This window comes from Ceratotherium simum, chromosome X (assembly GCF_057802395.1).
Source record: "Ceratotherium simum simum isolate JZ-2026a chromosome X, ASM5780239v1, whole genome shotgun sequence".
In the NCBI taxonomy this organism is placed as follows: Eukaryota; Metazoa; Chordata; class Mammalia; order Perissodactyla; family Rhinocerotidae; genus Ceratotherium; species Ceratotherium simum.
Window position 1 is genome coordinate 98,305,990 of NC_141940.1, and position 24,912 is coordinate 98,330,901.

A 24,912-nucleotide genomic window follows, 5' to 3' on the forward strand; every position below is an offset into this window, starting at 1 on the left:
GCTCCAAATCATGCTCTTACTTTGTTTTTGTTTTGGTTTTTTTTAATTTATTTTTTTATTGAGGTCACATTGGTTTATAATATTATATAAATTTCATGTGTACATCATTATATTTTGACTTCTGTATAGACTACATCATGTTCACCACCAAAAGTCTAGTTTCTATCCATCACCGTACAAAAGTCCCCCTTTACCCCTTTTGCCTTCCCCCAGCCTTCTAGAAGTCATTTTGCTGTAACAAGCCAGGATTAGTTTGTTGCCTTTTCATTTCTCTCTTTGTGCTATAAAGAAGATGCACATCAAGCCTGGGCTTAAGAGGTAGGGATAAGAAGAGGGGTCACAGAAAGTGTCAAGAAATAGGAGTCAAAGCCTTCAGCAGTTCTTGAAGGAGATAAAATGAGGGTACATTGCCTCTGAAAAGGAATTGCCTCTGCAATTTTGGTCACTGATCAAAAAGAAGCATCAGACCCCAGTCCAAAAACACAGGCCAAGCGTTTGCCAGTTTATCAGACCTGGATGGTGATAAGGGCTTCAGGAGGGTGTCAGAGGTTTTGAGAAGCCACCAGGAGGTGTCATTGCTGAAGAGAGGAGGGCAGAGGGCTAGGTCTCTACTCTCTCTTCACCCTTCATCCAGAGAAGTCTGCTTTTATTTGTTTCATTTGTTTATGCATTCACACCAGATATTTTTGAACAAAGGGTTTCTTCTGTTAATATCTTAACTTCCGTCTGAGAAAATAAAAGTACATCTTATTTTACTCTTTCTTTTCCTCACAGATCCCTGCAAGCTTTGGAAGAAGGAGTAAAATAGAATTCATGCACTGGCGATATGAGGGCTCTGAGGGCTCTTGCTGGTAGAACTAAGACAATCATTAACCTCTCTGTGCTTCACTTTCATACCTGCAGAATAGTACCATGACTTTGATATTGCCACGTTTTTTGTGTGTGTGTGTGTGTGAGGAAGATCAGCCCTGAGCTAACATCCATGCCAATCCTCCTCTTTTTGCTGAGGAAGACCAGCCCTGAGCTAACATCTATTGCCAATCCTCCTCCTTTTTTTCCCTTTTACTCCCCAAAGCCCCAGTAGTTAGTTGTATGTCATAGCTGCACATCCTTCTAGTTGCTGTATGTGGGACGCCGCCTCAGCATGGCCGGACAAGCGGTGCGTTGGTGCGCGCCCGGGATCCGAACCCCGGGCTGCCAGTAGCGGAGCACGCGCACTTAACCGCTAAGCCACAGGGCCGGCCCCCTGATGTTGCCACCTTTATAAAGATGATGAATTTGAAACAGCTTGGAAAACACCAGCTTCTATTTCACCTTGAAAGTCAAACACCAATGTTAAATAATGAAAAGAACCATCTCTTAGGATTCTCTGTGCATTTTTCTATCCGCTACTGTCCTTATCGAAGTTAATAAATGTATCCGTCTATCTGCTCAATTAGTTTGCAATAAAAGAATATAATCATCAGTAGACACACAGGAGAATTGTGCGGTCTGCCAGGCAGGCGTACACGAAGAGTGAGTGAGGAATGAATGATCTACAAGTACACACAGTGACATTGATACATCTCACAAACATAATGCTGAGCGAAAGAAGCCAGGCACAAGAGAGCATATGCTGAATGATTCCATTTATAAAAAGTTGGAAAACAGGCAAAACTAATCTGTGACGTTAGAAGCCAGGATAATGGTTACCATTGGGTGGGGGGAGTAGCAAATGGAAAGAGATACAAGGGAGGGCTTCTGGGTGCTATTAACATCCTGTTTCTCTATCTGGGCATTAGTTACAAGGATGTGATCACTGTAAGAATTCATTGAATTATCTGCTTAGTGATTTGTGCACTTCTATAGGCATGTTACACTTTAATAAAAATATTACATGAGCAATGAATATAGCTTAAGTTGGGTGGATAATTTTATTCTGTCCCCTTATAAAAGCAGAAATACTCCTGTATTTCTGCAACTCAGGCTTGGGATGGAATCATTAAGGACTGTCCTGTGAGGATCACCCCATCCCAGAGGCTGGCACAAATCTGGGGCATTAATAGACAGTTTTAATTACAACCTATTTTCATTCTAAATATCAAAGTAACAGGTTTTGATGAAAAATTGTGCCAAGGGACAGCTGTTAAGATGCACATGTACACAATAGAAATGCTCTGCCATGTTTTTGGTTGAAGTTTACCGTTTCTGTAAGCATTTAAAGCAGCTACTTACTCTGACTGATTCTCCTGTTGAGTTTGGCAGGATGCCGTATGCAATTAGACCCATGGGAATTTATTGAGTATAATGATGACTACTCTGTGAACCATAACTTTTTATGGTCATATGTTCCTTTTCTCGTGTATTTGTTGTTACATTTTGCAATTATGTGCAGGTTTCAGAGCACTTCTTTATAGAAAAGCATCATTTAACAGAATGCTTAATGCCACTTTTAGAAAAAAATTTGCTGGAATAAAACATGACTATTACATGTCCAAATTAAATTAGATACTTAAAAAATACATTTAATAATATCTTCCAATCCTGGGTCTGCTATTTATTAGATATGTATCCATGGGTCGTTTGCTAAACCTGTTTCAGCCTATTTTCCTCAATGGCCTCACCCTCATAGAGTTGTCATGAGGATTAAGTAAGATAACCCATGTAATTAACGTAGAGCACTCGGCACAGAATCTGCACCCAAAGGCTTATTAAATCTTCACTTCTGGTTTTATTAACAGCTTAACTACCACATTATATGTGAATGGTAAAACTGATCACTTATTCAGGGATATTTGATATCAAACATAACATCTGAACAGAAAAAAGTGGTAGAAAACACCAACGACTAAGAAAAATTAATTTTAAAACACTTAAAATGGAGAAATTTCTATGTATTCATCAATTCTTTTGATGAATTCAAAAAAGAATACCTCTCTTAAGCACTGATGATTAAAAAAAATGATAAAATTCTGCCCAACTCGTGGAAGACCAGTGTTGAAAGGGAGCAAAACTTGAGAATTACTGACTGATTTATGCAATATTCATTTTTCCTTTACTATATGTCAGATGTCAACATGATCTCTTAAAGGAGCCAGGCTTAAACAGCAAAATGTTCTCATCTGCTTTCTTCCTAGGACTTCAAAGATTAGGCGACACCTTGTTTCCCCTCTTTTTCCTTCCTTCTCTCGAGGGTCAGGGGGTTGCATTAGTAAGAACAGTGAACTTGAGATCTGAATCCTGGTGCTATTTGTATTAATTGAGTGAACTTAGCAAGTCACTTAATCCCTCTGAACTTCGTTTTGTTATGTATCTGATGAACCTCATTACTGATCATTACAAGGCAAGAAAGGCATGAAGAAGTTGTTTGCTTCTAAGCCCTAGGAAGCTCTGATGCTTGTAAGTAGGATAAGATATTTGAAGAACCAAATGATGTGTTTGTGTTTGTGGTACCTCCTCCTTGATCCTATCCATTGGCCTATTTGGGCAGTCATATTATTGATTCAAGGGAGGTCTGATAGAGCAGAAATGCAGAGAGAAAGAAAAGAGGCTATGTGTGGCTTATGAGTTTCAAAATAGAGTTTTTGAAAATCATTACAGAGATAATAGTTTGAGAAAAAAAGAAATTTTGGGTTTCAACAGCCTAGGATTCCAGGCACAAACAATAGATTTAAAAGAATACATGGGTAGTTAGAGCCAGTTTTTCTTCCTGCTTTATTACCTGGCCTCCAATACTGGTAACTGGGAGGAGAAGAAGAGGAGCGAGAGAGAAGAAGCAACAGAAACAGTAATTGATGGACCTTTGACACTGTACCTGCTGTCTGTCCCCCAGGCCAAGCACTGAAAGGTGGGGAAAATGATGGAAATTTCAGAAGAGTTTGGGGAACCCCAGAGCTGAGAACACCTGTGTCTTTCTTTTAAGACAGAGCTCCAGGAGGTAGCAAATGTTATAGAACTCTCTGGCACCCAGCGTGAGCAAGGAACAATATAGTAAAGAGAACCTTGCAATATCTTTGTGCCCAGGGTGGCATGGAGAGCTGCGAGAAGGTCAAGAGAGCCAAACCAAGAGACTTCTCAGGTATTGTGATCAGAGTGAAGCAAAATCCAGAATGAATGGGAGACAGCCAAGGTCCAATGGGGATACAGAAGTTCCAGCACACTCCAGCATGGACATTTGATGATGATGTTCTGATGACCAATGACCAGATCCCCATGGTCCTAGATGTCTCGACATCCAGATACTCTCCAGGACTTAACCATGACTGTGGGGAAAGGGAGAGGAGACCCTAAATTGACAAAGCAAACCCTGAAACGACTGAGGATTGCCTAATGTTGCAGAGATTAGGTTTCCAACATGCAGCAAAATTGGTGCAAGCAAAGAAAAGTTCTTTACATGTTAGAAAAGTACACATTTCTTGCCCACATGAGTTTGAGGCCTTAGAATTTGTGCCCACTTACATGTTGTACTGAACATGAGGAGCTATTTGGGACTTCTAAGCAAGTCCTCATGGAATTCCTACAGATGAAGCTAATCTTTCTGCTTGCAGCTTCTATGAGAATTGGAAAGAGCATTCAGAGGCTTGCACTGCTACTCTCAGTGACAGTGTTTCCCCTTGTGGTTGCTAAAGAGACAGACAAATCCCCCCACTGGCCTACTCCTCCCAGGTTGTCACCCTCTGGCCCCCTCTTCAAAACAAGTGCGAGTTTGTCTGTTGACTCACCTGTTTCTGTGGACAATCTTGTTCGTGTACTTCTTTTTTCAAAAATCATGCCTAAGGACTTCCCTTGCAATAAAGGCAAATACTGAAAATCAATGACAAGAATACAATTAAAATGAAAAATTTATTTTATATCCAATATCAAGGATTATGTTTCAAAACTTATTCTTTGCATTATCAGAAAATGTAGAATAAGTAATTACTGTTTCCAAATAAGCATTCAAAATGTTATTTATAAAGTGAATATAAAGTGTTTTTTTTTAATGTTCTATACAAACGGAGGAAGGGAACAGGCACTCCCACAGCTTACTGACATGTAATTAGAATGTATTATTAGTTGCTCTGGGTTCAACCTGAACACTTATTTCAAAGTATATTAATATTTCATACTAGAACCATCTTCTTACTTAAATCTATGGAAATCCCTGTCAATGTTCAGTGACCTTGAAGATGCTCAGTTCGAAAGTGTTTTCTCAGCTAGAAACATGCTACCCCGTCACAACATGGGGGACTAAGATGCCTAAAGACGAAGGCTTAGAGTTCCAGCTACACTTTCATCATTTATCCTGTGAGAGTTCAAAGGCTTTGTTTCTGGAAGTCATTTGGAAACAATCTAGAGAGTCTGGGTGTGGGGTGGGGCTCTTCCTCCTTCTTCTTTTGTAGATGGACTTCCTGATAGGATGCACTCTGGAACAAATAGATTCCTGTCAGCTAGCCTTCCTCATATACAAAGTGTGAAGAACAAAGACCTGGGATCTTGGGGGAACTTTTCTCCTTATTTCAGGTCTTCCATAGGAACCTCAACCCATAGCAGTTGGAGTCACTCCTGTTTTCAGTTTGTTCTTAGGAACTTGGAGAGCTAGTGAACTAGATAAGAAAATCAAAGTTGTGTAAAACTTTCTCAACCTGAAACCACCTCTTTAAAATGCTTTTGAACAAGCTTGGAATACAAAAATGCTTTCACAATTAAGCAGTCTAAATGAAGCTGCTGCATTAATTAAGCATGTTTCAAACATAAATTGCTCAAAATGCAGAATAATGCTTATAGCTAAGCACCAGATCCCATCTCTTCTCCTACTTGGTTACCGTTTAATTGTTTCTTTGCTAATCCAAATTTTTTTAACACTGTCACATCATTGTGAATTTTTCAACATTATCCTAATGACCATATATCTGATATTCATGCACAATTGAAACTTGTTGCTGGGAAAATAACGTGTCATCCTTATTTTTAACTTGATAGAAAACACACAAAGAAAAGAAAGGAAGTATAAAAATAAAATCTTTCTGGAGAAATGATTCCTTAGGTTCTGATCCAGTTAATAATGAATTTCAACATTCCACATGAAAGAAGTGCAATGACTTGTCATTGAATAACTGATTTTTATGCTTTTTATATGCCTATACACTCAGTGATAATCAATTACCTTGACTGTGTGGTATCATTACTTAGCTACTATTTAGGAATTTTAATGTGTTTTCTTTTCCCTCTTTCTGTGGAAAAGCTGTCTTTAAAAAGGCTGATTGGTAGTAATGGAAGGTAAGATGGAAATGCTACATACCTCTCCTTTCTGTTTTATCCTAAATTTCAGATCTGCTGATAGCCATAGCATATACTTAATTTCTTCTCCTGTAAAGTTCTTTAGAGTGAGGAGGTCACGACCCTTCAGCTGTACTTTGTTTTGTAGTGGTTGTCCACATCTACAAAAAAGAAAAGGAAAGAGATATATGTTTAAGAAAAAAACCCTTGTCCTATGGTGATTCATTGTTTTAGTCTTGAAACAAAATGTAGTAAATCACATGTAGCCTCATGCGTCTCTGCAAAGTGCTAATGCATTGAAATTGATAACGCTGTGGTTTACATTTTAGATATCCAGTATTTTGAGTGTTGAGAGAAAAGAAGAATTTGAGGAAAGAGGTTGAATTCTTATTTGCTGGAAATAGCCATATGAGTGGCTTTGCCACTTACTAGTTGTGCAACTTTGGGCAAGCTACTTAACCTCTCTCTGCACCTAAATTTCTCACCTAGAAAATGAGCATAACAATCTTATAGGGTTGTTGCAAGGAAGAAATAATTTAATTCATAGAAATCAGTGCCTGGAATGTAATAAACAATTGATAAATTTCAGCTATTATTACTGAAATCATTAGATGGTACATCAGAATTTGTAATGTACATACAATAGAAAACAATTTCATTCTTTTTCCCCCGACTGCCCTTCAAATCTATTCTTAGAGATTTGTTCTTTTTACTTATCCCTGGTCAATACAATGGACCTTGTGGCTTTTCTAGTAACTTTCAGAAAAAAAAAAAAAAAGTCTTCTGCTTACTTTATTCCCTCAAAGAGTCTCAGTAAAATAATGTGTAATAATAATAGTGATTTTTTTTAAACCTTTAAGAAATGTACTGCAATTTAACACCGTTTTCCTTTCGGCTCATGCCTAATGCAAGCTGGCCTCCTCTATGGGGGGAAGAGGGACCATAAGCTGTTTCCTCTGTTTCCCTGCCTTCAGTTCCTCCAAGAAGAGCCAAGGGAAGGTGAGGAGCTAAGGGCCAAGCAAAGTCTGGTTCTGTTCTAGCAATCTAGCATTGGCATAGGTGCTTGAGGCTGACTCTTTCTCTTGTGGGGTGCTTTTGAGGGTCCTTTGGAGAACTCTCATCCAGACTCTTTTTGCTGAGATCTCCCCATCCCTTCAGAAGGTCTCTTGGTCATGATGTGAAACAATACCATGCTCTTTCTCATTCCATTTTGGTTCATGGGAAGCCCTTCATGTTCTTTGCTCTGATAAGAGTCAGGTTCATCCCAGTATAGACTCCTCTCTTGTTCTGCCATCAAAACAGCTAGCCAGCCAATCTCTCTTACTTTAGATTTCCCAGGTATAGGCCTGATATCACTGTACTGTGTCTCCAAGCTCTCCCATTGAAGAGATTGGTGCCATTGGAGCCATTGTCCCTAGGCTTGAGGTGAGGGAAGAGTACCCCTCTGGGTGGGGCACAGCATACACAATGGTAACACTTCAAAAATCCTCCTCAAAGCTACTGCCCATCTTTGGTTTCTATAATCCATTTTAGATGCTGGAGGTGATCACCAGTGGGCTGCAAAACTAATTCTTGTGTATCTCCTCTGCAAGTCCTGTTTTAGTGGTCTAGCATCTCACTTTGGAATGAGGGAAGAGTCAGCACCTATTGGGCCTGGGCAGAAACTGAGACAGAAAGAGTCTCATTTTAACATTCTGTTACATAATGGTGACAATAATTGTTATCTGGGGTAGTCAGTATATAAAATGGACAGCAGTTGTTCTTTCAGTATTCCCAGTGTTATCTCTATTTAACAATAATTAGTATTGTATATCATTAGAAATTATGAATAACCAAGGGCAAATTGTGGTTCACTACATGTATTAAACATTAATTTTACTAGGGGTAAAACGACTGTCACAAAATGATTGTGCTTGAATTCCAGCCTAAGAAGAGAGCTTGTGCTACTCGAGATGAAGAGTAAATTCTCTGGTAGGATTTATGTATGTCTTTTTGCAACGAGGACAAGATGATAGGTAGGAAAATCACAAATTTGCTCAATTTTTTGTTTTCACTGCATGATATCAAATACTTAGACAAATGAATATTTCCCTAAATATCCAACTTTCTGGCAGAGTTAATTGGTTCATTTAGTGTTTAGTAGGTGAATAGATTTTTTCGGTAGACCTTTTGTGAGATTAGGTCCTTCAGAGATTCTGTTTAGTAAGGAAAGGAACTTCCATAAAGATCAAGAGTTTGTGGGTTAGTTGGCTAATGGTTGATTGATTGATTTAATATAAGATACTAATGACACATTCAACTCCAATAGATATTGGTGTTTTCAGCTTATGTGTGGATCAACATTTTGATCAATATTCCTATTTCAAAGATGTACTATTGTCATCAAATTTTAAAAATATGTGATTCATATACTCTCCAAGTGGAAATTTCTTTAAAGCAGCAGTCCTCAATTTTTGTTTATTACAAACCTCTAACATTAAAAATTTTGAACATGGATCCACAATGTATGTTTACTTATTTATAATATATGTTACTATCCTAATAAATTATGTACATAACAAAATATAAAGAAAAATAAAGAAAGAATTAAAAATTTAGACTAAGAAGAACAAAATATTTTAAAAATAAACTGTAAATATACAAAAATATTTTGCTGACTAAAGAAGCTTCTAGAATAGACCTTCATTTTCTTCCTTCTACTGGAACCATAGTAAAAAGCTTACAAAACTGTGTCCAAAATCTGGATAGTAGTAGTCAGCAATTTGATAACTATAGAGACATGGCATTTAGGCAGGAAATTTGTTTTCACATATATATTTTGGTTATATTTTTGGTTCTGATAATATTAATTAGTGATGATATTAAGCAATACTTGGAATATACAAGTACCGATATTGTTGAAAAGTAAACCCTTTGACTGATATTCATGCATTTTTCAACTAGAAAATTCATGAATTTTCAACCCCAGTTCCAGAGTCAACTAGATCCTTTTTCTGGAGATCTGTAAACAGATTTAACATGTCTGGCCTGGCAGCTTAATCTTTCCCAATTCACATTTAGGGTAGCTTTGAAAATATTTTTTCTTCTGAAATAAGGTCCAAGCAACATAAAATCACAGAAGATAAACTCTCTTGACTCTGTGTCTTACAATAACACATTAATATTCCATGGCTTAAGAATTCTTCCAATATTATTTTAAATCTTTTTTTTAATCTTTTTTTTTTTTTTTGAGGAAGATTTGCCCTGAGCTAACATCCTTGCTAATCCTCCTCTGTTTGCTGAGGAAGACCAGCTCTGAGCTAACATCCATTGCCAATCCTCCTCCTTTTTTTTTTTTTCCCCAAAGCCCCAGTAGATAGTTGTATGTCATAGTTGCACATCCTTCTAGTTTCTGTCTTCCAATATTATTTTAAAAGGGGGAAAAAACTTTGCTGAAAAACCCCATTCCCTAGGATTCAAGGAATTTGGGAAACATCACTATAGTTGTTGCACTCACATCCATCAACAACAGGAAAACAACCCATGAGCTAGTTTTGAGGCCTTATTTTTTTTGTCTAGAGCGCAAGCTCAGACTCCTGGTTATTTTGGAGCCCACAAAAGCTAAGTCTCCAATCTGCTACACTTAAGGGATTCAATCCTCCCCTCTACTCTCAGTTTCTGCAGGCTTTTGTTGTATACACAGTAGTCCCCCCTTATCGGAGGTTTCACTTTCTACTGTGTCAGTTACCCACAGTCAACTATGTCTGAAAATATTAAATGGAAAATTCCAGAAATTAAGAATTCTTAAGTTTTTAATTGCATGCCATTCTGAGTAGCGAGATGAAACTTTGCGTCTTCCCACCCCAGCCCTCCCAGGAGGAGAATCATCCCTTTGTCCAGAGTATTCACACTGTATAGACTACTCGCTGGTTTGTCACTTAGTAGCCATCTAGGTATTGGATCAACTGTGGGGGTATGGCAGTGCTTGTGTTCAGGTAACCCCAAAGAGCAAGGGTAGTGATGCTGGCAATTAGATATGCCAAATATAAGCCATAAAGTGTTTCCTTTAAGTGAAAAGGTGAAAGTCCTTGACTTAATGAAGAAAGAAAAAAAATTGTATGCTGAAGTTGCTGAGATCTATGGTAACTTTTATTACAGTATATTGTTATAATTGTCCTATTTTATTATTAGTTATTGTTGTTAATCTCTTACTGTGCCTAGTTTATAAATTAAACTTTGCATAGGCATGTATGTATAGGAAAAATCATAGTATACATAGAGTTCAGTACCATCCTGAACTGTTCAGTGGTTTCAGGCATCCACTGGAGGTCTTGGAACGTATCCCCCACAGATAAGCAGGGACTACTGTACTCCCTTCTAAATACTCACAGGACTACAAATTTCACTTAAGTGAATATTATAGATCTTAGAATTGTGGTGTTGTTATTGTTGAATCTCAGAGAAAAAGAATTGGAAATATAAAGGAAATGAAAATTTTTCAGGGAACTAAATTTTTCAATCCCCTTTCCCTGAAAGAAGTAGGAAAATAATGGTGAAAGAGGAGGACCAACAACACCTTTAGCTACTTCAAAAAAATCTCCCACTTCCAGCTTTTGTGATCCAAACAGAAGACAGATTGGGAGAGATAGAAGGTCTCTAGGGCTTTCCAAAACTTGTCTTTACACACTTCAAGAAGTTTTTAAGTTGGAGGTGGGGTTAGGGTTCAAGTTAATGTTCTGCTGTTGAGATCGCATTGTGAGATGTGGCTTTTTTTATTTCTCTATTCACAGATTTGAGTTTAAAGACAGAAAGAAGACACAAACATCCTGCTTGAATCTTCCCTTTTTGTCCAGACTTTTCATTTTTAAATTTATGTAGCAACAGAAACCTTATTTCAAATTCTTTTTCTTAGACCACAGTGATCAGAAGAATACTCTTTGGACTCCAGTCTCTACATGGCAGCCGCTGATAATGTTGCCCTTACTCTTGTTGCCCTGGGATCGCACCTCCAATAAATGTTAGCAGAGAAGCTTTTTCTTTTTCTTTTTTTTTTAATACAGACAGTTCTGGTTTTGCGCGGTAGTGTGGGACTGTAAATAACGATTAAATCTGACACCATGCAAAGCAACCTTAATAATCAATGGGAAAAATTACAATTGTTCTATGACTTTTAAATTTTTTTGTCAAACATTGAAAACTCTCTCATTGTCAGTTATAAATGCATAGGGAAATGAAAAAATAGTAAAATGGATATATGTTTAGTACACTGTAATTTAAAATATTAGGAACATCGAGAGTTATAGTGTTTTCTTTTTTTTTTTACTTTTTCATTTTTTAAAAAACTTTTTTTATTGAAGTATAATACACATAAAGAAAAGCACATGAGGCATAAATGCACAGCTCTCAATGAATTGTTACTAAGTAACCGCTCATGTAATCAGCACCGAAACTATCAAGAGTAGTTTGAACATGCACTCCATTTTCTTAGCATATAACTTATGATACAGAGAAAACATCTTTTCTATGCTTTGGTGAATTGTCATACTCCTTTCTAAGTTTGGATCAACTTCCAACATTTTATCCTTTGAGCTTTCAATATTGTGAAATATCTCTGAGAATTCCTTTAATGTGAAGTGTTTGCTGCTGCCATTTCCTCTGGAACATCTTCACAACCACTTCACAACCACTTTCCTCATTTATGTCGATAAGTTTGTCTTCATTTAGTTCCTCTAGCTGCATAGCTAAAGCCTTTCAAACAGTAGCAGGGTCAACAATCCCACCATCAGCTATTTCTTCTATAAATACATTTACATTTGATTCCAATTTAACTGCCATTATTTTTTATTTCTCTGCTGCACTTTCATTTCTGTTAAACAATTTCGTCTTTCAATGATCCATTTTTATAAAATGTCACATGGGTTTATCACTGGGAGAAGAGAAGGCAACACAACTATACTCTTTGCTGTCTGTATGTGAACTGAATAACAGATGCACAGTGAGCAATCATCAACAGACTTTGAAAGAAGTGATGTGATTGGTCACTGATCATGACATGTATCTGTTATTTACATAGCAATTTGTGGACTGAAGAGCTAGCAATGAAGTTTTTACTTTATGTAACTACTCATAATTAATATACCAAAGGAACTGAAACTTGAACTGTCTACTTGGAAGACTATTGTTATTTAACTGTGGTAATTGAAATTCCTGCATATTGGGACCATGCAAAGGAAGGACTGCCTGTACTCCAAATGCTTTCCCATTGTAGGACTCTTTCATATACCATTGCCTCTGTCCAGAACACTCTCCCTTCAGCTCTCAAGGCTGGCTCCTTCTCATACTTAGGCTAGGGGCTTAAATATCACCTCCTGTGAGATTCCTTCTCTGACTATACTAAGTAGTCTTCACTTTGCCTTCATTTTGTTCATAACACTTTTCACAATTTTTAGTGTATATATATGTGTCTGTTTATTGCTTACTTTTTATTTTTCCATTGGATTATATGATCCATGATATCAGGGATCCTGCCCATTTTATTCATTAATATAAACCCAGTGCTGATTGCACTGCCTGGGATATAGTAGGCATTCAATAAATATTCCTCAAGTAAATGGATGAATGAATGATAGTATGTCTCTGGAGTGGAAGTAAATCAATTTGTGTAAGAAATTCAGCAAATTTCTGGGAATGAATTTAGAGAGATTCATCATGATGGATTTTCAATGTCCTGCCAAAGAAACACACCAGGAGCCCCCAAAACAGAATTAATGTTCAGATAAGAGCAAGTATGTGCTGCAGCCCAGGCTGAACAAGGCCTAAGAGTCATGGAGGAGAATTGATTGTAGCCTAGTGTGTGGCTAAAGCTGAAATCCCCCAGGGCTCAACCACTCTGGTACAGTATTTGCACTACTGGGAACAGTGGTTGGACATATACATGTGAAACAAGAGCGTTATAACCTTGGATCCTAGGCACAGCAGTCTGAGTCAAGTGCAAAAACCTGGGAAACTGGTGAGAGGATCTGGTGGGACAAGATTTGCCCACAGCACCATGAGGGCCAAATCTGAAGTCCAGTAACGGTGAACTATACTGATATTTTGGTTCCCTCTCTCCACAAACCCCTTTCGAACAGAATAAGTACCCAGGGCTCTTGGGGAAAAAAAGAATAGAGAGGTAGATACTATATGTCTGGCCATACCGGCATGTGAGGGCTTGAGTGATTAACTGGAATTTTTTTTTCAATTTCATTTGAACTGGTGAAGGGGGTTATACTGTTTACACCATTGGAAAATCATTAGAGTCGCCACCACCTTTCTCAATTCTATCCAGGAGGTGGAGCAGGAAATGTTCGCTTGGGAAAAAGAGCTGTTTTTCATAGATATCAAGAGCTAACCAGGAAAATTTATCACTGGAAGGAAAGCAAACACAATGGTGCCAGTTTAAATTCCTATCCTGTTTACTATCTCCTCTTAGACCTCCCCTTGGCTCCAAAATGGTCTTGCCACACCTCTTTCCTAAGCTACTAAAAATTAGAGAAAAGTAGAAGAGCTCCACAATTGTGCTATGTTGAAATGCCTCCTCCACAGGCCCCGTTTTTCCTGATCTGTATCAAGCATTTCTTGCTTTCTGGTGATAAACCCACACTCGAATTAGCCAGATAAAACCACTGGCATAAATGGCCATTAAGTTCTCATAGAGACCCCATGCCTCAGTTGCAGGCAGCCTCTTCTGGTTCACAAGCACCCAAACGAGGGCCAGAATCACTAGTTTAGTGTTCTCATGAAAATGCTGGGTCTTCTTGTACTCAAGTGTGTCTCCTTAGTAAACCAGACCCAAACCACATTATCATTCTTCAGCCAATGCATAATATGGGAGATACAATATTGGAGAAAACACTGGGAACCACGTACAGATTTTCTGTCAAAACTGTCGTTGCAGTTTGGTTAAAGCCGGAGCTTTTGAAAAAGGCAAGACTAGTTCCTTTCATTAATTTTATGCCTTGAAAAAAATAATTGCAGAGATTTCTCAACCCCCAAATCACTGAATGCTAAGAAGTTAAGCCAAGGTAATAGTAGATCTTTGTGTTAGCTTTACCCAAATATCTTCCTAGCTAGAAAATGGAAGAGTATTCTCTCTTGGCAGAATGAAACCTTTCATTGCTAGAGTCTGCTTTTTCCAACTCTGGTAAACTGTTTGGAGCATGAAGGGAGACCTGGATGTGTGCCCTTGTATAACTGTATTTTGTTGGAAGAGAAAGTGCCTGATTCGAGGAAAATGCGGTCAGTCAGAAACAGACTTTGCCAGAGTAGGAAAAATTCAGCGTTAAATGATATTTTGATCCCCATGGAGAATTCAAGATAAAGACTTTAGCTTCTGGAGACATAAGAGAGGGCCAATGGGCCTTATGGCTGCGATTTTGGTATTTCTTTAATGTTGCAGATTGATGCAACAGTTAAGACATGTTTTCTTTGTGTGTGTTTTTTTTTCTTAGATATTTTGGCTATATCTAAAAAAGGATACTGTGCAAGGGTAAATTGGCCAACTTGATCAATTTGGAAGGATCAAAGTAAAGCAGTGGAATGAAAAGAGCAGTGGTTTTAGATATTCAAATTCTAGCCCTAGTTCAACTATGACCTTGGGAAGGTCATTTTCCATCTTTACCCTCAATTCCTCATCTGAAAAATTAAGAAAATGAACTAAAAATCAGTGATTCTTCATGTCTTTGTCTTCCAAAACACACATGAAGTTTATAAACACAGGATTTCCCTCCCAATAAAACTGGGGAAAAAAAAAGATTTCCCACGGGCCATACTGGAGCCATCTGAATTCTCAGTGGCCTAACTTTAATTTCATCCTTTTCTTTCCATCTCAAGAAGGCATATTGCAATGCATGCAAGGGAGAGTGACTTTATTTTCACAAAACCCTTGAATCTGATGGTATTGATTTGAAAAATAAAGCACAAATCATTTCCACATTTCTTTACATTATTAACAATAATAAGAAGAATTTATTCATAAAAATTTACTTGCAACCTTTCTCGCTGTTGCCACATAGTACTCATATGTGGTAATTACTATTGATAACTGGGTGACTAGGTAGTTTCTAAGATATCTTAGATTGTTAATATTCTAAAACGGTAAAACTTCCCCTCATTTGAAAATTGAAGAGTGGGATGAGGGTTAGCTTTGTGTAGACCTACTATTAAAGGGCTGGAAACCCAAAACTGTGGAAAATCTGTGGCTGCCTCTACTTCTTTTATCCTAGTTAAACTACTAAATTACTAAAAATAACAAACTAGAAATAAAGCCCAAATTCTACTGTTGGCCAAGGGAAACATCATGATCCCATTCCATTCTGGGTCTCATGCCTTATACAGTTTTCTGAAGTCAAGAAATATGTTTTCAAAAAGACATTCATTTTAAGTTGTAACAGAAAATGTGAATATCAAAGAGAACTGTTTTCTCATCTCTACGCAAGAGCATGGATGGCCTGTAATCACTTCGTCTGTGTGTCCACGTGTGTCTAAATGGGCATGTGTGTGGGATGAAGGGAACATAATGAGTTATGTAAGCCCTCAGAGAATTCTGGAATGAAATACCTGACTACCAGTCACCTCTGGCTCCAATCCTTAACCTCCTCAGAATTGGGTGGCTTAGCTCAATATTCTCTGAAGAAATTTCTATTTGTGAGATGAAATTGAACTGCACTTACAAATTGGTCTTCTCTGATAAAGAAAGAGATTTTTTTAGTGGTTTCTTTAAAAGCTATAAGTGGTTTTCCTAATAGGCAACAAATCATGGGACACTGTCTATTATCCAAACACAGCCAGGCTCTAGAGCCTTGTTTGTGAGATGAAAAGCCTATGGATTGGGTATTTTCGGCAGTCTTGGTGTCTGATCTTATTGATTTTGTAAAAAAATAATAATAATTCACTAAAAATGATTGATCCAGGAGCCTGCTGGATGGTTTCAGCCTCACTTAAGCTGTTATTTTATCATGTCTATAGCGATATGGATGCTCACTTCAAAACTGTGCAGTCCCTGTTTTGTGGCATTGCCAAACCCTAACCACATATTTCCTACTACTCTCTAGTATTAAACTCATGTAGTATGTTTTATAACAAGGGCCTTCCACCTTTCCTAAGAAAAATGGGAAAAAAAGAACTCAAATCTCTGTGAAAGGCTGAAAATCAAAGCAAAAATACAATCCAGGCAGAGTTGACAGGGAGCTTTTCTCTGTTGTTTAGAGGTCGTGAAAGGCTGTAGGTCTTATTGGAGGTCAGCAATTCTGAATTCATCTAGCTAGCAGGTAGTGTGGCTAACTAAAAGAGTGGGAAAGAAAAATACCCCTGCCACAGAGAATGACACCATTTCAACATGATCCATTTCTCAATGGAGACTCACACTCTTAAATTTCTAATAACCTGGGTGATTCAAGGCTTTCATATTCTCAACTAGCAGGTATGGATTTGGGCTGATTTAGCCATGCTTTTGCCTCAGCCCCGTTCACTGTGAGAGACAGCTAGTCAGGATTTTCAGAATTTTAGTCTGGCTACTGGGTATAGATAATAGAATATTAGTAAATACCAAAAAAGCCCAAATATTTGGAAGACGTTTTGCTTTCAAAAATTTAACCTGTAATAATTGTTTAAAAAAGTCAGTCATCACTGTAATTTTCAAAGAAGAGTATAAGTTTAAGTTCCAAGCTTTGGTTGTGCATTCAGTTGATTATTTTCAGCTCAGTGAGGATTCTTTGTTAAAAACTATGGAATAAAATTTCATCACACTTTTATCTGATGTAACTCAGTGGGATGTAATAATAAAATAATGAACATTCGTCTGTCACTTTACAGTTTTCACACACATGATCTCACTGATTATCACTAGACTGTGACTTCATGTGTCTGGAATGAAATATCTTATTTACCTTATTTGCCACTGTATCTCCAACACTTGCGTAGGAAGTGGCACAAAGTAGGTGCTCAATAAGCATTTATTAAATGAATGATTGAACCACCCTGTGAAGTAGGCAGAGCAGGGATTACTCTTTTTCCCATTTTATAGGTGAAGCAACATTACAGAAAAGTTTAGTGACTTGCTCAAAGTCAAATAGCCAGCAAGTGGTGGTGCTAGGCCTTGAACCTAGTTCTTTGGACTTCAAAACCTGAGTTTTCCTCCAGATTCTTGGGTTATGTGGTCTAACTGGCACTAATTGGTAAACCCCATAATCTCTCTGGGCCTCATTCACCTTATCTGTAAAATAATAGAAGGCACTATTCTGTGGCTCTGAGGTCCCACCGAAGTCTAATACTATGGGCTTAATTTACGGTATCATTTACAATGTCATTCCAGCTTCTGAGAGTCTTATATTCGCCAAAAAAGTGATGCTAATGGTGGAGTCCAGAGAGCCCAGAGCTGCCAGGTGGCCCGGAGAAAGGAGGCCCAGGGCCACTGTCACAGGTCTACTTCCTAACAGTGGGAGAAAACTTCAGACTAGAAGCCTCTTCTTTAGGTAGTCAGTGAGGTTGTTTTGAGGTTGGTTTAGGTTGTAAAGAGGCTCTGGGGAAATTCTGATTGTTAACATGCAACTACTCAAGAAGCTTTCTGGCAATGGTGTCGGCATTTGATGGCCTCGCTTCCCCAGTTAACTCATCACCCCGTCCCCTTCCCCACGGACACACTCCACACCATCTTCCACCACATGCTCAATGGCTGTAAGCAGGATGTAACTTTTACAATGAATTCATTGGAGACAGCCTCCTTTTTCATGCTACCAAGAATTTCAGGGATAGTTTTCAAATTTGGATTTTATTTTTAAAATTTCATTATCCTCATCACATATAAGGTTTCTTTGCAGCAGCCTTGCAAACATTTATCTAGTTGTTATTTGCGGTCTGTTTTTTTAAAGAACTGATTAACGCCCATGCCCTAGAATGATATATTGTTTTCAAGCAAACCCAAATACAAGCTGAAGGCCCTGGGTAAATTTGTTCCTCTAATTTTCTTCAGCCAGTTGCTCGTTTAGGATGTACACAAACAGACGATGTCGAGAACATTTACTCTGTTATACCTGCCACAGTTAGTCCCTCTCCCCACCCCCGGCACACAATGAAATCTGATTACAGAGGACTGATAAATGAAAGCTCAACTGGAATTAGAGACAGCTGGCTCAAATAAGGGTGAAACCTGGCACTACACCCTGCAGAAAAAGGCCTTTTGAAGCTGCACTCCTCTGCAGAATAGAATTTCATTTATCACCAGGGTTCCGAAGTCAGACTCCAGTCTCTGGCCATCACTTACCGAAAATTTCGAACCACCAAACTGGGACCATTTCTAAGAGCTGCATTGTTCAACAGGATCCTCAAATTAAACAGCATCTTCTTTTGATAGTATAAAGGATGATTCTATGCTCTTGAAAACACCTCACCAAGATAGCTGGTGGGGTCCACCTAAAAGCTGAGGCTGCTTTCGATTGCAGTGAGAGAGCAAAGGTAATATTACCCTTCAACTACCTTATCAAATTCCCCTGGTTGGAGATACTGCAGGGCAGGGTACAGGAGCATTTGAACTTTAAGCCAAGCTCCACCACCTTGTGTTTTTTTAGGGGAGATACTGACTTTTTTGGTGCCCAGGCTCCTCATTTTTCATAATATGTTTACGCTGTCACATACTTGTACAAAATCAATTGACAAGTACTCATTGAGCGTGTAATATATGCAAGGCACTGCAGTGCTGGCTGCTGTGAAGGTACATAGAAATAACTCATTCAGAAAATGTGAATTGGCAGTGCAACACCCCAGATGTAGACGTGACAGCCCTGGGTATGTCCAGTGATACCACTTTCCTACCTCTAAGTCCCAGCCTTTCTACAAAAACGAATAGAAATAAGTGCCCTGGAAGCTATTTTTTGGTGGAAAGAAGCTAGAGTGGGATAGAGGTATAGTAAAAAGATCTCAGTCCTGGAGCTCCCATTGTGCCTTGCACATAATAGGTCTTCAATAAATTTGTTGCTTATTAATTCTAGCAGGAACTCACAATCAGAAGAAGTGGGGAGGGGAGTCCCATATGCTCCTCCCCTGGTAGCCTCTCCAGATCACTAAGAGGCCATCCAAAGCTTCATGGTCATTCATTCATCCACAGTTATAAACTGGATGTTTTCAAAATCTATTCTGTGTCGGATACTGGGCTAGGATGGAATTTCAGAGAAATTCAGATGATCTCACCTTTGTGAGTTTACAGTTCAGTAAGGATGATAAGATTTGTAAATAAATATCCATAATACAAGCCCATAGGGGAGGTCCAGATAAACTGCTACCACATAACAGGGCAAGGGGAGTACTCTAAGCTTGGAAGGTGGGAGGCAGGGGAAGAGGGAAAGGGATGGGGGCTGCCTCTTCTGGTCAATTTATGACTTTAGCAAACCCAGGTAAGCACTTGCTAGAAGTTTATGTAATACAAAAAAAGTGTTATTTAAAAACCAACTATGGCCACTTCGGGGGCAGGGATGGTTGTGATGTCATAATTAATATCAGCATGGAAATAAATCTTGACACTATTCCCTTCTACTTATAGAGAATGATGTGAGATAAAGAGAGGGAAAGACTGAAATTTCCAAACCTCTGACAAATCTTCTGTTCTGGAAAGAATATTCCAGGCAGAGGCAAGTGTTTGCAAAGCCATGGAAGTAAGAAGGTATAGAGTGAATGCTCCAAGTGGGAGAATAGATGGCTGCTTTGTTTGAAAAGACCATAAAGCATCTTTGAAGAAGCAAAACAGGCCAGTTGTTGGATAGATTTCAGAGAGTGAAATTGTTCCATGTAATACAGAGAAGGAAATTGAACGTTTGCAGGGAGACTGAGGGAGAGGAGATCAACGGCATGCCCATATCTTTAGTCAGGTGTACTACCTATACAAACAATTCGTATGAGTAATGCGTGGGGAGAAATCAAGAAGTATCTGTGGGGCCGGCCCAGTGGCGTAGTGGTTAAGTTCACGTGCTCCACTTTGGTGGCCTGGGGTCCACGGGGTTCATGGGTTTGGACCCCGGGCGCAGACCGATGCACTGCTTATCAAGCCATGCTGTGGTGGCGTCCCATACAAAGTAGAGGAAGATGGGCACGGATCTTAGCCCAGGGCCAATCTTCCTCAGCAAAAAGAAAGAAAAAAAAAGATACTTCTTCAAGTATCTGCAGTGCCGTGGTAGAGAATGTGGGCAGCACTTCTGAGATGCCAAAGCAACTCATAAACCCTTGTAATTCTATGGAGGTAGGAGCTCAGTCCTCCAGAGCGGACTAAGAAAAACTGATACCTCCCATAACTCCCAGAGACATTGGAAGAGAGGAGCTACACCACAAGTGAGATGAGGTTAAAGGTATTTTCACTGAATCACAAAAGACATATCTCCACTGACATGTGTGTTACATGTGGAAAAAGACCTCATCGGGTTTGACATTTGTCCTCAGAATTCATCCAGGTGCTCTTATTGACCTACTCCAGGACTCCTCTAATTCCACTTCAACTTCCTGATTTGGCTCCCTACCTAGTTCCCTTTGTTCACCCAGCCCTCCGTTCATTCGTTTTTCTCTGCCACCAACAGCAATTGTGCAACCATCATAGGCCAGGTCTCTGTGCTGGGTGGGCTGTGAGGGATATAGAGATAAACAGGAGTGATGAGTCCCTTCCCACATGAGGTTCACCATTTGGAATGACTCCAGAGCACGACTTCTGTCTCTGTCCCCCGACCCTCTGCATTCTAAGCTAGGGGAGGGGCTTGTTCCCTGCTCCCTTGCTTCAGGGCCCAAGGGCCTCCAGCTTGGCTTGATCCTCATCCACTTCCATCATCGGGGGTGGAGGTAGAGATTAGATGGGGTTCCTGGAGGAGGTGGCACTGATCCTTCATGAATTGGGGAGAATGAGAGTATTTTCAAAACTGGAGGGAGCTACAAAGGATATTACAGCAAAGGAGGGAACTTATGGGTAGACCCCAGAGAGAGGAACAAATAGGGTGTGTGGGATAACTACAAATGATTCACAATTCACCCCATCACTCACCATTTAAATGAAGCCCTGCCACACCAAGCAAATTATGAAAAGCATAAAACCATGAATGTCCATGTCCTATTCACATCCCCTTTGCATTCAGTCTTACCCTACATACCTGCCACTTCTTAATGCAAGCACCCGGAGCTGCCTGCCTGAGGATAAACTCAACCTACTCCTCACTCCTGTGTGGGCAACCATGAGGCATGTTTTATACACTCCCCTAAAGGTCCCCAGTGGGACTGAACCTCGATTGCCCACAGTAGTAACCTGCTCATCAATGGACCCTGTATTAGCCACCTTCTCTACGTTGTCCTTCTCTCTCCTACCAGTGCTTCCTGGGATCATCTTCCAAATAAAGCACTTGACTCAAATACCTTTCTCAATATCTGCTTCTGTGGGAATTCAGTCTTGGCCCAGGTCTACCTTCTCAACAATTTTTCAACGCTCTGCTTCTTGTTCTCTTCCCTCAGACCCCCTCTTATCTCTGATTTGGTACCTGGGCTTTCAGTGTCAACGTCTTTGTCTCATATACCATACTGAACCCTCACTCTCAGATTTAGTCCTGATTACTTTGCAACTGGTAGTGTGCTGGTAAATTTTTAATAACTAGCTCTTGAAAAGAAGAAAAAACCTCTGATTTGTGGCATTGACTGATCTATGTGGTGTAAATGCTCCCACCGTGGCCAGCTTCAAGCTACCAAGGTGACATCACTGAACACAGAGTTGGGAAGAGAGGTGTAAGACTGGCTCTTGCGAGCCATTGCGAGCTGGCTCCAGCACACCACTGCCTACAACTCCCACCCAAAATGAAAGATTCTCTCCAGGTTTGGAAAGGAATATTGGAGCCAGATTGTTGAGGGCCTTGAAAGCCAGATTATAGAGTTAAGAATTTAATCTATAGTCAAAGAAAGATTATTAAAGTTTTAGAGCTGGGGCAGACAAGGAGACATATGTCATTATCTGCATTGTGTTTTGAAAACATTAATCCAGCACCATTGTGTTAAGTACAGTGGGGAGAAAACAGAGGCAAAGAGACAGAGGATATTGTGTTATAACAAGGGCATGAGCATATACTGGGGCTGTGGAAATAGAAAACAGTGAATGGATGTAAGAGAGATTTAGAGATTAGAATGTACCTATCAGAACAATTGATAGAATGTTGAGGGAAGGGAGATGGAGAAGTTAATGAGACTCCAGGATTTCAAGTTTATCTTGTCACATTTGAGTCTAAAATTCCAAATAGCCAAATGTTACCATTGAGGATATAAAAAATGTTAGTTTCCTGACATTTAAAGCTTGTAAGCATCATGTACGAACTTGCAATATTTCTTTGAAATTGCTACTGTGCTTCCCTAGTGAAATCCAAGCACTGAAGAGGGAATTAATGTGATGGAAAGAATTATGGGAAGGCTATTTGAAGATCAAATGTGACCTCTGGCTGGGTCGCTAACTGATGTTGAATTTGGCCAAGTCACTTCACTCCCCTGACTCTGAGTCCGTATCTGTCCAACTAAAGGTTTTATAAAAGGAACTATTACACCACTTGGAAAAATTTAACATGCTAACCAAGCACGAGGTACAGTGTCTAAGAGCCTCGGCATAGCTATTGCCAAAGATCAATTGCAAATTTGAGCTCTGTACAAATAAGACATATGGCTGTTACTGCAGTGAGAAGCTTTGTTTATTTCAGAGTGTTACTAATTACATAACTACTTTTTATAGCTGGTTGTCTGGAATCTTTAGGATCCTAAGAAACCACAGCATTTGCATGCAGTACACACTTTAGTTAAAAGCTCTGTGGGATTGTTGCTGGTGATCTCTCTTCCACTCGATATGAACAAAGAAGCATATACCCCTGTCTGAGATCAGCAGTCATCCTGTGACCATGAGGAGAAGCAGCCTTAGAATGAAACTATGGTTTGGCAGAGTGGAAGAAGGAAGGAGTCTTGGTCATTTATGACATCATTGAGTTGCAAAATCAACCAACCTCATGACTCCCTACCACTGGACACCTTGTTATGTAAAATAATAAATGTCTTTTTTGTTTAAGTCACTCTGAATTGGGGTTTTTGTTACAACCAAATGCATGCTAACTAATATATAATTTGGCTTATGCTTTTGAAGGTTTATTTCTCATATAGCAAGAGGGAAAGAATGATGTCCTTCAAAGATGTGGGTTCTAGTTCAGAACCTATCATTTATTGGTTGAATGACCTTGGGCAAGTCAGTTTCTTTATCTGCAAATGGAAACAATATTCTTTTTCTCTGTTACTTTTTTTCTATTGTTTAAATGAATGTACTTGATATGTTTTGTTATTTTTAAATTTTTAAAATTAGCATACAGTAAACAACTTTTTTTTTTGGTGCACAGTGTTATGCATTGTAACTCATGTATAGATCCATGTAACCACCACCACAATCAGGATACAGAACAGTTCCATCTCCCACAAAAACTCCCCTGTCAATCTTTTTGTAGTCACACCCTCTTCTCACCTCTAATTCCTGGCATATTGATGTTTTCTCTCTCCCTTATACTTTTACCATTTCCAGAACGTAGCATAAATGGAATCATACAGTATGTAATCTTTGAGACTGGCTTCTTTCACTCAGCATAATGCCTTTGAGATTCGTCTGTATTGCTGTGTTTATCACTAGTTTGTTCCTTTTTGTTGATAAGTAGTATTCCTTTGCATGGATATATCATAGTTTATCTATTCCCCATTAAAGGACATTTGGGTTGTTTCCTGGTTTTGGAACTTATAAATAGAGCTGCTACAAACATTTGTGTCTAGGTTTTCAGGTTAACGTAATTTTTATTTCTCTAGGGTAAATATTTTGGGGTAGAATGGCTGGGTTATGTGGTAGTTATATGTTTAACTTTAGAAGAAATTGCTAAAATATTTCTCAGAGTGGCTACACCATTTTCAGTCCTCTCAGTAATGCATGAGAGCTCCAGTTGCTTTGCATCCTTGCCAGCACTTGGAATTGTCAGTATTTTTCATTGTTGCTGTTCAGATAAGTATGTAGAGGTTTTTAATTGCAGTTTTAATTTGCATTTCCCTGAAGGCTAATGACGTTGAGCATCTTTCCCTGTGCTTATTTGCCATCCATATATTTTCTTTGGTGAAATGTCTATCAAATCTTTTCCCTAATTTATTTTTTAATTGAGTTATTTATTTTCTTATTGTTTTGTTTTGAGAGTTCTTTATATATTCTAGATACAAGACCTTTATCGGATATGTGACTTGCAAGTATTTTCTCCCAGTCTGTAGCTTGTCTTTTCATTCTCTTGATAGTGTCTTTTGCAGAGCAAAAGTTTTTAATTTTGGTAAAGTTAAACTTAACATTTTTTAAAATGGTTTATACTGTTGGTGCTATATCTGTGAACACTGCCTAACTCAAGGTCACAAAGATTTTCTCCTCCGTCTTCTGAAAGTTTTATAGCCTTATGAGTTACATTTAGATCTATGATCCATTTTGAGTTAAGTTTTGTCTAAGGTATGAGGTTGAGGTTTTGCAGTGGGGGTGGGGTGTAGCATATGGGTGTCCAATGTCCCTTTTCTTAAGAGCCCTCTATGTTCTAGGTTATATCCAATTTGCTAAAGAATCCAAAAAATCCTTTTGTGTTAATGTCTTCGGAATGCTTCATAAACTGT

The 24,912-nt window shown here is 38.8% G+C and overlaps 1 protein-coding gene across 1 annotated transcript in view; it reads right to left on the minus strand.

Moving 5' to 3' along the window:
• Positions 1 to 18,591, minus strand: part of OTC (ornithine transcarbamylase) — a 60,490-nt gene extending 41,899 nt beyond the window's left edge. Inside the window, exons 1-3 of the mRNA XM_004435039.2 lie at positions 18,515 to 18,591; positions 6,260 to 6,398; positions 4,701 to 4,782 (exon numbers count right to left, since the gene is read on the minus strand). Coding sequence (XP_004435096.1) covers positions 4,701 to 4,782; positions 6,260 to 6,398; positions 18,515 to 18,591 — 298 coding nt within the window. The remainder of the gene's footprint in view (positions 1 to 4,700; positions 4,783 to 6,259; positions 6,399 to 18,514) is intronic.
• Between the last annotated feature and the right edge of the window lie 6,321 nt (positions 18,592 to 24,912).